Source organism: Channa argus, chromosome 4 (assembly GCF_033026475.1).
Source record: "Channa argus isolate prfri chromosome 4, Channa argus male v1.0, whole genome shotgun sequence".
NCBI classification, from domain to species: Eukaryota; Metazoa; Chordata; class Actinopteri; order Anabantiformes; family Channidae; genus Channa; species Channa argus.
In genome coordinates, this window is record NC_090200.1 from 5,730,674 (window position 1) to 5,744,877 (window position 14,204).

At 38.2% G+C, this 14,204-nt stretch overlaps 1 protein-coding gene across 3 annotated transcripts in view; it reads left to right on the forward strand.

Moving 5' to 3' along the window:
• Positions 1 to 10,128: 10,128 nt before the first annotated feature.
• The window catches only part of LOC137125920 (sodium/potassium-transporting ATPase subunit alpha-1-like), a 30,810-nt gene continuing 26,734 nt past the window's right edge, over positions 10,129 to 14,204 (forward strand). Inside the window, exons 1-4 of one of the 3 annotated variants that reach the window (XM_067502162.1) lie at positions 10,129 to 10,336; positions 12,781 to 12,894; positions 13,649 to 13,708; positions 14,086 to 14,187. In XM_067502162.1, the coding sequence (XP_067358263.1) occupies positions 10,325 to 10,336; positions 12,781 to 12,894; positions 13,649 to 13,708; positions 14,086 to 14,187 (288 nt within the window). In that variant the 5' untranslated portion in view covers positions 10,129 to 10,324. The remainder of the gene's footprint in view (positions 10,337 to 12,780; positions 12,895 to 13,648; positions 13,709 to 14,085; positions 14,188 to 14,204) is intronic. The other 2 variants (XM_067502161.1, XM_067502160.1) reach the window with 2 other exon arrangements.

The window sequence follows — 14,204 nt, forward strand, 5'->3', positions numbered from 1 at the left end:
AGTAATTATCTCTAGTAAAAACAGACATCATAAATAAAAAAAGTATTCATAGTAATAATGTAATTACTGCATTTATATTGTGCATAATTATATAAATGTTTTTTAAAAGGAAGATGAGGTAGGAAAAAATGGGCCACGTTCAGCCTTTTACTGAAATAATTAAACAAAAATGTTTGATACTGTATTAATGAATAACCGTTTGGTGAAATATAGTACTTTAATATATGAAAGTAAGAATTCAGTATATGCCACCCGTCAATCTTATCTGACATATAAACATGAGGTTAAAATCATGGCAGTAAGCTACTGCAGTATTACAGCATAATCATCTAAAACAATACTAGAGGGGGATCATTTTAACATCTACTCAAGCTATGTTTAATGTGTGCATCCAGCATGATAACTATTTTTTCTAAATTTCTGTTCTTTTCAGTCAGTTTGTATTTTCTTATTGTATCTCTGCACATTTGTAAGAGTACCCATACTGAAATGCACGTTTTACATTTATTACAAAGTTGTTATAGAGTGAGCTCACAGTAGGGTGAGGGTTAGGATCTCAGAGCCTCTCAGAGCTTTAACTCTGAGGCGCTGAACAGTTCAAGCTTGTATTGTGCATAAACTCAAACTTGCTTTTTGTGTTTGGCTGCATACATCTGAGACACACCAATCATATATTTTGCCTTTAAGTTGGCTCCATATTGTATTTGTTTTAATAATGAGAGTCAGGTGTTGTATTGAATAAATACTGCATTACTTTTCGTGATCAGGAGCAGATGTAGGGCAATGTGACAAAAGGCTCCCTGGTGAGGAAACATGCACACACAGCTGTTAGAGGGCAGAAGAGCACTGTCTTCTCTTTAGCACTTTTAAAAAGCTGTGTGGATTAGTTTTCAAGCCTAAATTGAATTGAACGCTTGTTTGTGGTGTCCTTGTGTGTGTTGGACAGTACACTACACTTACACTAGCTGAGTAAAACGTAGGAGAAGCAAGCCAAAATCTTATGCTCAGGTAAAGTACAAGAACATCAGGGGTGCTATCTATCATATATATATATGATATATATAATTAAATCAGCAATCCAACTTTGATCAAATTATGTGGATTTGAAGAACGTGAAGATGCTGTTAGACAATAAAATGCATTTTCCTCATCTTCCGATCTGCACATTGTACTACATTTCACAAAGCTGTAAATAGTTGCAGTGCACAGATGGCAGTTCATTGACATTTTATGCCAGTTCTAAGAATAATGTGGAGTGTTGCTACTGGAAGTCATCTGCCCTGAATGCAGCAGAGATAAGACTTTACACTTTACTGCCCACTGTCTTGTGCACAGTGCACAGTCACGTGATGTACAAAGGGCTTTAGCAGCAGATGTGGATGTAAATTCCATATGATGTTACACAGTCAGATGGACATTACAACAGATGTGAGGAGAGCAGTAGAGGCCGTAACATCACTGGGTCGCCGCTGGCAACCATCTGTCGTACACGCTGACCCTTTACCTGATTTGTCTCCTTTGACCGTTTTACCGTCTCCTTTCCTCTCTGGTATTTTTACTCACCTAGTCTCATGTTTTTCTTTGAAAGGGACTACAACGCACAGTTTTTATTGTAGATGACAAAGACGTGCCCCTGGGCAGCACGTGTTAAACTACATTTGCTTACACACACACATGCAAAGCTGCTAATTGTGAAGCCCATGCAGCCAGTTGACTTTAATTAACCAATGTATCTAATCACTGGCAGGTTATCTAATGAGTGTGTGTATGTGTGAGTGTTAATGTGTGTTCCAGTCAAATATTCCATTACAGTACGTGCAAAATTGTTTTTAATTGTACATTTGGGAATGATTAAGACTACAAATTAGACATGTGTTTCTCATGATAGATGTAACTAAAGTGCATTAACGTGTGATTTGACTGATTTCCTACTAACTTTCACTACTTTGTCTCACTCACTTGACTCACTCTATGTATGTACCGTGTATATATATATATATATATATATGGTATTACACGTCCCTTTTCCTCCCCTGTATTGGAAATCTCTCCATTTCTAACTGAAAATCTCTTCCAGGTGACATCATCTGGAGGAGTTTTCATTTAGATGATGTTGTCTGAAGTATTTCTGGAGGAGCAGGTCAAAACTACAACCAACTACCAAGTGACATAATTACAACTGGGGGGGAAAAAGACTGTGTAATGGTACTTAAAACCGTTTAAAAACACTGACAAATTGAAATCACAACTCCAAACATTACAGCAGTTTATTATGTGAATTCCCATCTAATTATTAATTTTTTTTTATTCTTTTTTTTGCTGTGAAAAAAGATCTGATTGACTGATAGATAGGCAGACAGACATCTATAAATGACAGTTATTTAAGGCACACATCTTGATGCTGAAACTAGTTTCTACGGCAACCAATTTGTGTGTGTGTGTGTGTGTGTGTGTGCGCACGATCTAGCATAAGAGTCCTCCACGTGAACCCTTTGTGAGTGACTCTCCTTCCAAAAAGGAAGCCGACTACAGAGGAACTGCTTCACACAAATTCACTTGTTTACTGTTTTTTTCTCATTTCCTGAGAAAAGCAAGTCAGGTTCCATGTTTTCTACAATAGCATTCTTATTATTGGTTTTTTTTTGTTTTTTTTCCTCACTTAAGTTTCCAGATTATACTCCTTCCTACACACTAAAATGTTTTATGATAGAGTTAAAAGTCCAGCCCATTCGTTAATGTTTTTGTTAGTTTATCTCTGGGGTAATTCATAACTAATGCAGAGAATATTACCTCAGGAAAAACAACCTAACAACCTATTTAGACATTTGCATATGATAGTAACCCTCATAAGACTTTCTAAAAACATCATTGATGTATTATTGCCACGCTTATCTCTAAACTTGTCACGTATAGACATTCTTAAATTAGAAATTTTGCAGTTTTAGTCTGGTAGACTATCTTGAAACAGCAGCATCTTTTCCCCTGCCTTAAAAAAACAACAACTCTTTTTTGGAAATATGATTCTGAAAATTGAACTACTTAAAAAATTTGCATACTTTTTGGTGCTGTAGGCAGCAAGCACAGTGCTGCTTATATAATGTATGAGAACCTCTTGTCCTTTGAGCTCAGTGCCACTTAAGCTCTGAAAACACAGCTATTGGCAATGCATCTCACATTTGCTATTCTCCTAAAGAGGCCAAATACAGACATGGACTTAATGTTAAAATTGACCCCTGACAAACTAAGAAAGAAAACAAGTGCTGTCTACACAAACACATTGGAAATGAGTAAGAAAAAAGACATTGTGGATGTATATGCCAATATTGGAAGTGTAGCTTTATGTCCAAACCGTTCAGAAAAATCTCCTGTGCTGTTGATGAAGGACAAAGGCATTATCATATGTGAAAGCAGACAAAAGCAGGGCAGTTGTTGAGCAGGACTATTGTGGGACTGAAATTATAGCAGAATTGAGTGATCAGCAGGTCCATTGAATTCTCATTCCTACTTTAATGTTTGAAAGTTATTATAAAACAGTTCAAATTTCCGAATCCTAGATTGTTGTAGTGACCTACCTACTGGAGTGACGCACCTCAACGACATGGGTTCAAAGCTGTCAGACACCTTTTGGATTTGTGTATTTGTTCCTTGGGTTAAAGCTAAAATGTGTTACTCTGTTCAAATGTTTTTTGCAATAGAGAGATGCTCCATATCTCATTGTGGAGATGTGTTCCCATGTCACAGACTCCCAGATAAGCTGGAAGCAATGCAGATATATTTTAGGTTACCTTGCAGCGCTAGTGTTGCCCCAGGATTCAGTGCTCCACTAATTAGTAATCTTATTTACTGTATGTGTTGTTGTTTTTTTTAGGTCTGCCTCACATTGTAAGCTTCTTCCTAAGTTGTTGAGCTTGATTTTGTTTGGTTGTACCACATATTGCATTAAACATCCTGAATTTACTATCATGCACATGATGATATTGCAGCTTCTGCCAGTTTCCTTTGGTCCTAGGTTCATGAAGCATTTTGTGTGGAGAGAAATCACGGGAGCTATTAATTATTGATGATTTGATAGTTATGTAACAAGGTGCACGTTTATGCTATATTAAACTGTGGCAGCTTGGTGATTCATTGCACACATGGATAACTAAATTGCAGAAAGTCAGTGCAGGGAATGAACCGTTATGTAATGTGAATCTAGTGCACACATGCACTTGATTGAGAGAACTGGGCTGAAGAAAAATTCCCTGATTCACTGACAAGATTTGCATGTATGAGGGTGCATATTAGCCCGCGTGTTTGCATGAGCGGATCCAACTCTTGACTGGCAGCCTGCAGTGAAATGACAGCTGCCCAGACCATGGGCACATGGCCACTGTGTGTGTGTGTGTTTGAGCACGTGCTTCTACACTTTATTATTATTTAAGTGTGTACAAATGATTGACAGAGAAACAGACAGACAAACAGATGGGGTGGACAGCAGGGTGGGAGGAACAAAAATCAATAAATGTCACAAGATGTTAATTGTTCTCCATATTAAAGTAATACTTTGAAACAGTAGGGATGTGATGTTTTGGTAGACGTGTATGTGCAGGTCCTATGAGTAAAGACCTGCTTAGTCTTTTAAATTGCTGACCTGCCAAAGACTGTATTTCACTAATTTCCAGAATGTTGAAAGAGATTGAATAAATACATAAAAGTCAACACAATGCCATGACATACTTTTTATAAAGCATTGTGGCATATTGAGATCAGGATATATTTCAATTGGTACTGCACCCTCATAAAATGAACCCATCTTTTGCTTTCTCAGTTTGGATTTTAAAGGGTTTTTTTGTCTAGCCCAACCCTCTGGCCCCCAAAATCATGACGAAGTGGACTTGCTTTTGAGAACTGTCACGTGTAGATCACCTTATTAAATAACCAATAAAAGCTAAGGTATTGAACCTGAACTGAACACACTTAAGCCACTAAATAAACATTATCATCTCTGATATTGTTAAAGTATGTCATGGGGTGCGCTGCTGGAATTGTTGTCATGGCAACTAAGTAATACGCTTACAATGGGAAGTGTGTATGTATGTGTTTTCATGAATATCACTCTTTTTCTTTGGGAGCGTGTGACAGTATCACTAATGACTATCAGCATTGAGTGTGGGTGTGTGTATGTGGTGTGGTAATGTGGTGATGAATTACTAGTAGAATAGCAGAGATTTAGGAGAACAAACACCCTTCTGTTCCTGAACAACTATTAATGATTCTTTTTAATGATCATCCAGTTCTGCTGTGTGTGTGTGTGTGTGTGTGTCCTCAGGGCTGCTCTGCTCTCATTGCTCAGTTAATCCGTCTCTCTGGCTCTGTCATTATTAAGAGGCTGAGATTGGTCTCTTGGGCCCCAGAGAGAAGACCACATTTTGTCCTGATTCAAATCTGCTTTATGTGTGCATGGCTAGGGAAATCATCCAACAGCCATGTACAATGAATCTTAATTTAAATACAGGTTTTCTGCAGCAGAGGCTTTGAAGAGACTTGGTAAAATTTGCATCCAGTGCCTTATTGGCCACTGGAGTTTCTCAGTGCAAATCCATTTCTTTTTCCTTGTTAGGATCAGCCTCTGATAACCACTTCAGCTCAAATCCTCTGGTAATATCATGGAAAGGAGACAATATTGTCAGTCAGCCTGCTTAGCGTGCAGAGTTTGGTAGCTCATTCTACCATCATGGGACCAGAGATGGAGGAGCTGTGGTGAGTAAAGCTCAGTTGGTCGTCTCCTGAAAAGCTCAAGTGCAAATGCATATGACAAAAACTCTCATACACAGACACAAATGCCACCCTGCCAGCAGTGTGAACAGTAAACCTCTGCATGTGTACACTGAGCATAAGACCCTGTCGCTAGGCAACACTGGCCTATGCCCGAATGACCCCCACATGAGATATCCGGGTATGGATGTACACTGTGTGTGTCTGTGTGTGTGTGTTTTGGATTTGTTCATATTACTATAGTGAACTTGTGTTGAGTAGTTTATTGCTGATCACAGGAATTGTGTGTAGTGGACATGAGGACATCTGCATGTGTGTGAGAGAGAGTCACTAATCTGTGTTTCGTCTGCACACTAAACACTAAACCTACTGTCAATCAGTTTTTTGGAGGACTGTGATGTCTTTTTTGTGCCTATCCTTGCTGGACATTTGCAGTTGAGAAATTTGCAAATGATAAATTTCTGTCATTGTCACATGAATGAAAAGTACAGACTGTGTCCATTCAAGCAGATGCCCATGTTAAAGTTATAATATCTAATGGGTCACGGGAACCTAACTAATAACCCTTTGCTACGATTACGTTACACCTGTCAACTAATGCTGGTTTGCCAAGTCAGTGGACCACTGGATTCAAATTAGACAGAAATGTTTTCCACAAAATATTTAGATTCAGGACTTTTTACATCTTGTGTGTATTGCACTGTGGTTTATCGCAGTGAGAGTTTTAAAGGCTCCATCTGAAAGGCTCCAAGCGTTATTTTACGCAAAGAGCAAACATTTTAACCATTACATTTTAACCTGTTGTACAACGATTAAGATACAAGGTTAGATTACCTGTTTTACAGCTATTAGCTTAAACATGCTCAAATGACCCTGCGAAATGGGTCATACACGAATAACAAACACAGCCGTACTGTGGAACATCTCATTGCAGCACACACAGGTGATGTGAAAAGCCCTATAGCTAGAAATGTTGTAATAGGAAATCATTCTGTGGCAACAGTGAGATGTCTCTACCACTCATGCGTGTCTCCTCTAAAGGGAATAATATGATGAATCCAATGAAATAATTGATGAATCTGCTTCAAATCAGAGCCCTGTTGTTTAGGTGCTGTTATCATCAAATACTTTAATACAGTGGCTCCAAATTTAATATTTTAGTCATAGATACACAGGAATGTACCCAACTTTTTCTACACTCAATGAAAAGAGCGTCTCTTAACGAAATTTTCATACATGCATCTGCTTGTATCTTTGTTCACACTGTAAATGTGTAAATATTTCTATTTTGTTGCCACAGTGTGGAAAATCATATTGCACATTCACCCGCATTTGAGGTCAGCTCAGTGTTTGTGACCAAACATAATTTTATAGCAAAAATTCAGCAAGCCTTTTTCTATCTATGAGCTTCTTTTGTGTGAATTTGTGCTTGTTTGGCTGACGAATTGATGAAATTTCAGAAAATGGGCTGTCAATATTTAACCAGGTTCAATAATTCTAAAACATTAACTAAGCTTTGATAAAAGCAGTTTTTGTTGCACACCTATAACGACCACAATTGTCACATGACCATTAAGAGACAGCTTGTCAGAAGATCATAAACATACTAAGGATAGACGAAGGGTTACCTTATATCACAATGCATCTACAATCATAGTTACTACAGGTTGATAGAGGGTAAGGCCATAGAGAGGTTGCTTTTGAAGCAATGGCTCTTTCTAAATTTAACTATCACTCATCCTTTTAAGACTGTTGATGGTGTAAACATTGGTGTTGTCGCATGTGTGCACAGGCAAGACTGAGGAAGCTCTAAAATTGATTTCCGATTTATTTCATATTATCTTTCTCACTTCAAACACATCTCAGTATCTTCCAAATATGCTGCTAATTGTCAACACAGATCCCATTTTGTGCATCCATGCGCATGAGTTTTCCAGCAGGAAAAGCCCTGAGGGCCCCAGGGAGAAGTCGTCTCACAGGGAAAAAGTAAACGTGTGTGTGTGAGCAGATAGTGAAAACGTCAAAGCAGAGTGTTGTGGATAAATGAAGGTGAATGAAATAAAAGGTTATTACTCAGTCGTGACTTCACTCATCTTTTCTCTATGCTGCATATTGTTTGGAGAGGTAAATGTAGAGAAATGGCAAAATTTCACTGTCACGGGGGTCGAAAGTTTTCAGTGGCAGGAGAAAGAATGTTTCCTGAGTAGACAAGAAAAGTATGGAAAAGCAAAAAGAGTCCTTTAAATATAGACTTTAGACTTTAGACACTGCAGACTTTAGAAAGGAGAAAGAAAATTACAAAGGCAGAAAGATTCTTTTTTTTTTTCCATAATGTGTTTTGTTCGTTTATCCAAACTCTGAGGGTCTAAAGATAGAGGTTGTCTTATTCTTTACAGGTTGTAAGCTGGATTTCACATATTGTGTTATATAAATATTAGTGACGTTATTTGACATCGCTTGGAAGAGTTTTTGTGTTGTGACATGCAGGTGTCCCTTCCAAGAACAATCAGATATGTCACTGCCATTACATATAGACTCCTCCCTGTCCGTTCAGCACCTTTCGTTCCAGTGATCACTTGTCTTTCATCTGAGGTGCTCTTGGTATTTCTCATCTTGTTTCTTATCTAATTACTATGTGTGTAAAAGGGCAAATCCTCAAAAACAACAGAATTTCCAAATGTACGATGGATAATTTGTTTGCAATTTTTTTGCTTTGACAGTGATCTTAACAATCAGTGATATTGCTGACAATAACAAACAGGATTTACAAAACCCCACCTTTCACCCTGTCTGTCCTTTTCTGCTCCTCTCTCCTTCTCCCTCTTTCATTCCTCTAATTGCAGCCATAAACCTTTGGCAGATTAAAGGGTGTGTGTGTGTGTGTTTGAATGAACGATGCATTGAGCTCACACAAATTGCTCATTCTCTGTCATCATCAGGTAGAAACTGACAAGAATACAAATCCAATTTAGTGGATATTGACATCCTCAAACAAGGAATGTGATCCGGATGCTGTTATGTTTTTTGGTGCCACATGGTTTCATGACAATGTGTCATAGTGTACGGTGTAGTGTGTTCTAATACATTCACAAATTCTGCAGCAGTTTTTCTCGGATAAAGAAATAGTGATCTGTTCTTAGAAGAGTGTTCTGGCAAATGTTTGTAGCTATAAATAACAGTGCGTTCTGTCTTATTTATTTCTCTTTCTCTCTTGTTTGCATTTTTATATGGTTACCAGCTAAGGAAGGTTGTCTTTGTCAGTTAGTTTAACTTACAGTTTTCTTGATTAGTCTGTTTTTGTGGTGATTTGGTAAATGTAAATTTTTGGGCCTAAAAAAAAATTGCCATTGATTTTAAAAAAAGCTAAAACATTTGTGCATCAATTCTTGTCTTAAAGTCACGCAAGTGTATTTCTTTCTCAGCAGTCAGTGGAAAATATCAGCATGCGTAATTACATGCTGTAACTAAGTTGGTAACGTAGTCGTTCACAGACCACAGGGTTAGTGGTTCGATTCCCAGTCCCTCCTGGCTATGTGCAAGTCACTGAGCCCTAAGTTGCTCCCGGTGACTCAGGTGAGCACATTGCATGGCAGTCACTGCCACCGGTGTGTAAATGGGTGAATGAGAAGCAACATTGTAAAGCGCTTCGGATAAAAGCTATATAAGTGGCAATTTTTATTTTGGGGATTTTATTGTGACATTTTTCCCCTGTATCTGGTGTACAACTGGACTCACTTTACATAAACTGTTTCTGGTTTGTTGGCAAGCCTAATCCCAAAACGGGCGTATTAAGGAAGCACTGATGGAATTAATCTGCCAGCATTGGGCTTGTGTCTGGAAATTGGATCATTAGAGAGATACTTTCATGGGAATTGCGGGTGTTATCACCCAGTGCTTGAGAATTTGAGATGGCAGTAGAAATGAGACGGAGTTACACAACGTTCTCTACAGGTTTTCAAGCTTTATTTTCAGAGAAACAGTGTTTGGTAAAATCAGCTGTTTTAATTTTTAGGTCCATCCTATTTGGTTTGACGTAAGAAACATGAGTTTTTATTTTTAAAAATAGTCCTGTAACTACAAGCAGCCGGAAGTTTATATCCAACACATCTGCCAGCCAACCAACAAGTACAGTTCCTCCTACTCTCTTTCAGTGAACAGGAACGAGAACAGGAATTCTTGGTTCCTGGATGGACTTCAGGGTTATTAATGTCCTTAGGTGCAGCTATGATGGCTGCCATTGATGTATATGATGACACAGGTATTGAACTGAGGGCACCTGTCTCCTGGGCTCCTCCTCCATTATTCACTTGCACACACCTCTCCCGCAACCAACAACACTACTACTGACCTGTCTAGTTTGACCCTATGCCACCTTTCCTCCTCCAGGCTCCTCCACTCAGGGCAGGTGAGCCCGTTTTGGGTATAAATGGATGTGAAGCAACTTATCGCCTCTGCTCTGGGGAGTGTGGAAGACACAGAACACAACAGAGCAGAGAGATTGGCAGTGTAGGGAAGTTGCAGTTTATAAAGATAACTGAGTTACCTTTTTAAGAATTACATTACAACCATGGGACCGAGAGTAAGTACTACAACTCTGTCTTGTTTTGGCCCGGTGTCTAAGGCTCTATCTATAGATATTTTTCTCCCCATTTGGGCTCTAGCAAAATCTGAGAGGGGCATGGGGAAATTATTTTGATCTGTTTCTGATCGAAATGACTCAAAGGTCTGCATTACTGGCTTGCCATCCGAATCAGTCGGACTCATAGGTTAAAATGTTTGACCTGCTTTGGACGAGGTGAGCCCGTTTGTGTCGTTTCAGCTCGCCGGATAAAGTTTTTTACCGTTCTCTGATCAAATTGACTCAGGTCATTATTTCTGACCTGTCACTGATCAATTTGTTTATTGTCTTTTATCAGAGTGTCACTGTTAAGTTGTCCATTTCAGTACTTACCTAGGAGGAAAAGCCTACTGAGTTTCATCCATCCAAACAAAAGTGTTGTTGATTTTAGTCTGTCTGTGATGACATTAGCTGAAAATGGTCTGTACCAAATATTTATTCCGTTTATAACTTAGTCTAACTCGGACTAAATAAAATCTGATTCATCAAAGGCTTTGTGTCCAGGGAAACTTTCAAAAGACCAGTGATGGCTTACACTGAGCAGACTGTGTTGACTTAACAAATGTCTGTCTTTAATGACCCCTGTTTGGGCTCTGAGATAAATGGTCCACAGTGGCTTGTAGAACTCACTGGGGTAACCACCAGGTGGTGGTGCAGTAAAGATTTCATCCAGGGTTAGTAGTTTAGCTCAGTTTCAGCTTCAGACATATTTCTGTTAGGATGATGCTGTTGATGAAGGGTTGACGCCTTCTTTGTCCTAAACTTTACTGGGGATAGGGAGCGTAGGAGTTTCCTTACGTAATATACTGTCTGGTTGAACTTTTTATTTTTAACTTTAACAGTCTTCGTTTCCTTTTTTCAGGTTGCTTGTGTTAATGATCTTGACCTATTTGTCTGTGGTGATAAATGTATTTGTGGTTATCTCAAAAGGTGCTTGTTGTTTATATTAAATAAAAGTTTTACTAATAGTAATAGGATGTATAAACAGTAGTGGTGTTTGAAATTTGAGACAATTTAGTTGCTAATAAGAAAAGGTCTAAATGTGAATATAAGTGGTGAGCATTGAACATCAGCCCTGATCAACACCTTGTGAATGTGTTGATGTGTTGTAAGTATAGAATCTCCCTTTAATAGCATGGACGGATAAACACGCCAAAGGAAACACAATTACATGCACAGCATGTATTTACCATGACTGTTTAAATTTCAATGGTGAGACCAAGACAAGAAGAATGGCAGGTCAGAAATAACATTTAAATCACTGTGGTCAGTAGCGGCTCATTAATACTGAACCATGATTCAGTTTTAATGTGACAGCAGGGCAGTGTATGTGAAGAGCTGTCGGCCATGTCGCACCAGGAGATTTCTTCATTTGACATTAAGAAAGTTATTGTTAATTTAAACAAAGCTAATTATATGATCTTGAACACAGCCAATTCCATATAACATAATGGGATTTGGGGAAATTTTGATGTCAGTTCAATACTCTGGAAATATTTGTAGTAAATGGTCTGAGTCAAGATGTTTTGACATACAACAGTTAATGTTAAGGGTTAGGCAACACAGCAGGTTTTTCAAACTCGTAATATAATTTTATATTACTTTACTAACCCACAACACATCAATACAGCTGTTTTGATTGTGTATAAATTCTTTTTGTTCTGCTGGATGGCAATGTTCAGGTGAAATAAATCTGTAGTATTTCCAGTTTTAATTTTGGTATAGTCATAGAGGGAGTGCTTATCTGTAGGACTCGGCTGTATTATGAAAACAATAGTGCATTGGTTGGGCGTAGGTGGTTCTTTCTGAAAATACTGTCCTATGATGGGCTACAATTACGTTCATTCCAGTGATTTTTGCGACCAAGCGATGCCCCTTATCAACAGTTTATTGGCGTACATGTTGTATTGCAGTGTGTGTTTACACCATTTATGTAACCCATTCCTAATGAGGGTTTGTGCTTTTAACTTTCTATTGCTCTGTGTCATTCATGATTCCACACACTGCATGGCAGATGATCGCAGGGTTTGTTTATGTGACTTATGACTTAATTTTGGGGCAGAAAACAGTTCCCTCTACTGTTTTCACCCAAGCAGATTAAAAAAAAATAGTCAAAAGCCCAATTGCCAAATTTTGGCTGGATGATATTGGTGAAGTTTGACAGTTGAGGAGTGTTTCAATTAGAGCGCTGCAATTATTTAATAGCCGCTATGTGAGAGATAAGTTTTTTTGATGGTCTATTATTTTTAAGCTTTAAAATTTTTTAGCATTAACATGTGGGAACAGCGAAGTTGATAGTTGATAATACCTTTTGCTCCCACTCATGCAGCAAAAGCAATCTTCAGAGCATTCTCCCCACATTTCTTGTCCACGAGCTAATTTTGTCTCACCTCTTTGCACACCAGAAAGGGAACGATGAGTACAAGCTTGCAGCAACTTCAGATGGGGTGCCACAGAAAGTCAAGAAAGGAAAACGGAACAAGAAGGACTTTGATGATCTGAAGAAGGAGGTTCAACTGGTGAGTGCACAAAAGTTAAATCCGTTAGTTCAGTGTTGTTGCCACTAGTGGATGCTATGTTCTTACCGACTTGGCCTCATTATTTAACTAACACCATGTATTGTCATTAATGTATTCCCAAGGTTTGAAATGGTACTGTGTGTTTTGAAGTACTTTAACTTTCAAAGAGAGAGTTTTTATTTACTTTCATTGGTTATTCACAGGTTTCTAATTGAACTGTGGTTAAAAAGCTGTAGAGTCGTAATTAGGGTCCAGGTAGGCATCAAAATCCAAATTAAAGTCAACTATTCCCCACGAAAGAAAATTGAACTGAAAATAAAAGATTAAATAACAAAAGATTCAATCTGAATTCAGCTATAAATTTGAACGAATTGAGTCTTATTTAAATACATGAAGGCACATGTGTGCAATACTGTTGGGAGTAATCTTCAGTTAATGAGTTGGGTGACTAGATAGACTTTCTGTGAAAGAGTCCATCTGTAACTCAGGTCACGGTGACTTAGTTCTCATGTTTGGCTGCTTGTTTTCAGTCGTCACTGGAAAATTTTCTTTGTCTAGTCTTAAAATAACCACCATATGTATAGACCACTGTGCATTTATAATCAGGATGAGATTGTAAATTTGGCTTCATCATCATCCTCATCAAGTGCCCCAGAAATCCTTAATGCAGCTATTGTCTGTGATGTCAAAATGACTGGGATTTTGGCTTGTTTTATCCTGCTTTGTTATAATTATTCTTTATATTTCTCCACAGGACGATCACAAGTTAAGTTTTGACGAACTTAGCAGAAAATATGGAACAGATTTATCCAAGGTGAGCAGTGTGTGTGTGTGAGATTTGTTTTTGGTTTATTTTCTATTTCTTAGCCCATTAAAATGTCTTTGAGGCAGTCTTTCCTTGTCCAATACAAGCATCTAAATAACATTGGTGTCATATATCAGGGAGATTGAGACCACCCGAGCTAAGATATACCATCAGATTCAAATGAAACAACTTAGAAGCTGTTGTTCTAGCTTGAATTTTATAATATGTCCTTCCATGAGGTAAAAAGTAAAAAGACTAATTTCGGGCAAATACTGTACTTGTTTTGCCTCCTGGCAATAACTGCCCACATCAGACAGGAAACACGCTGCATTTTAGCCAGTAAATAGTCAAACCTTTTTTTTTTTATTCCTTTTTTCTCTTTTTAGGGTCTTTCCTCCTCCAAAGCAAAAGAGATCTTTGCCCGAGATGGTCCAAATATCCTTACACCTCCTCCCACCACACCTGAATGGGTCAAGTTCTGCAAACAGGTAAAAAATACTTCTTG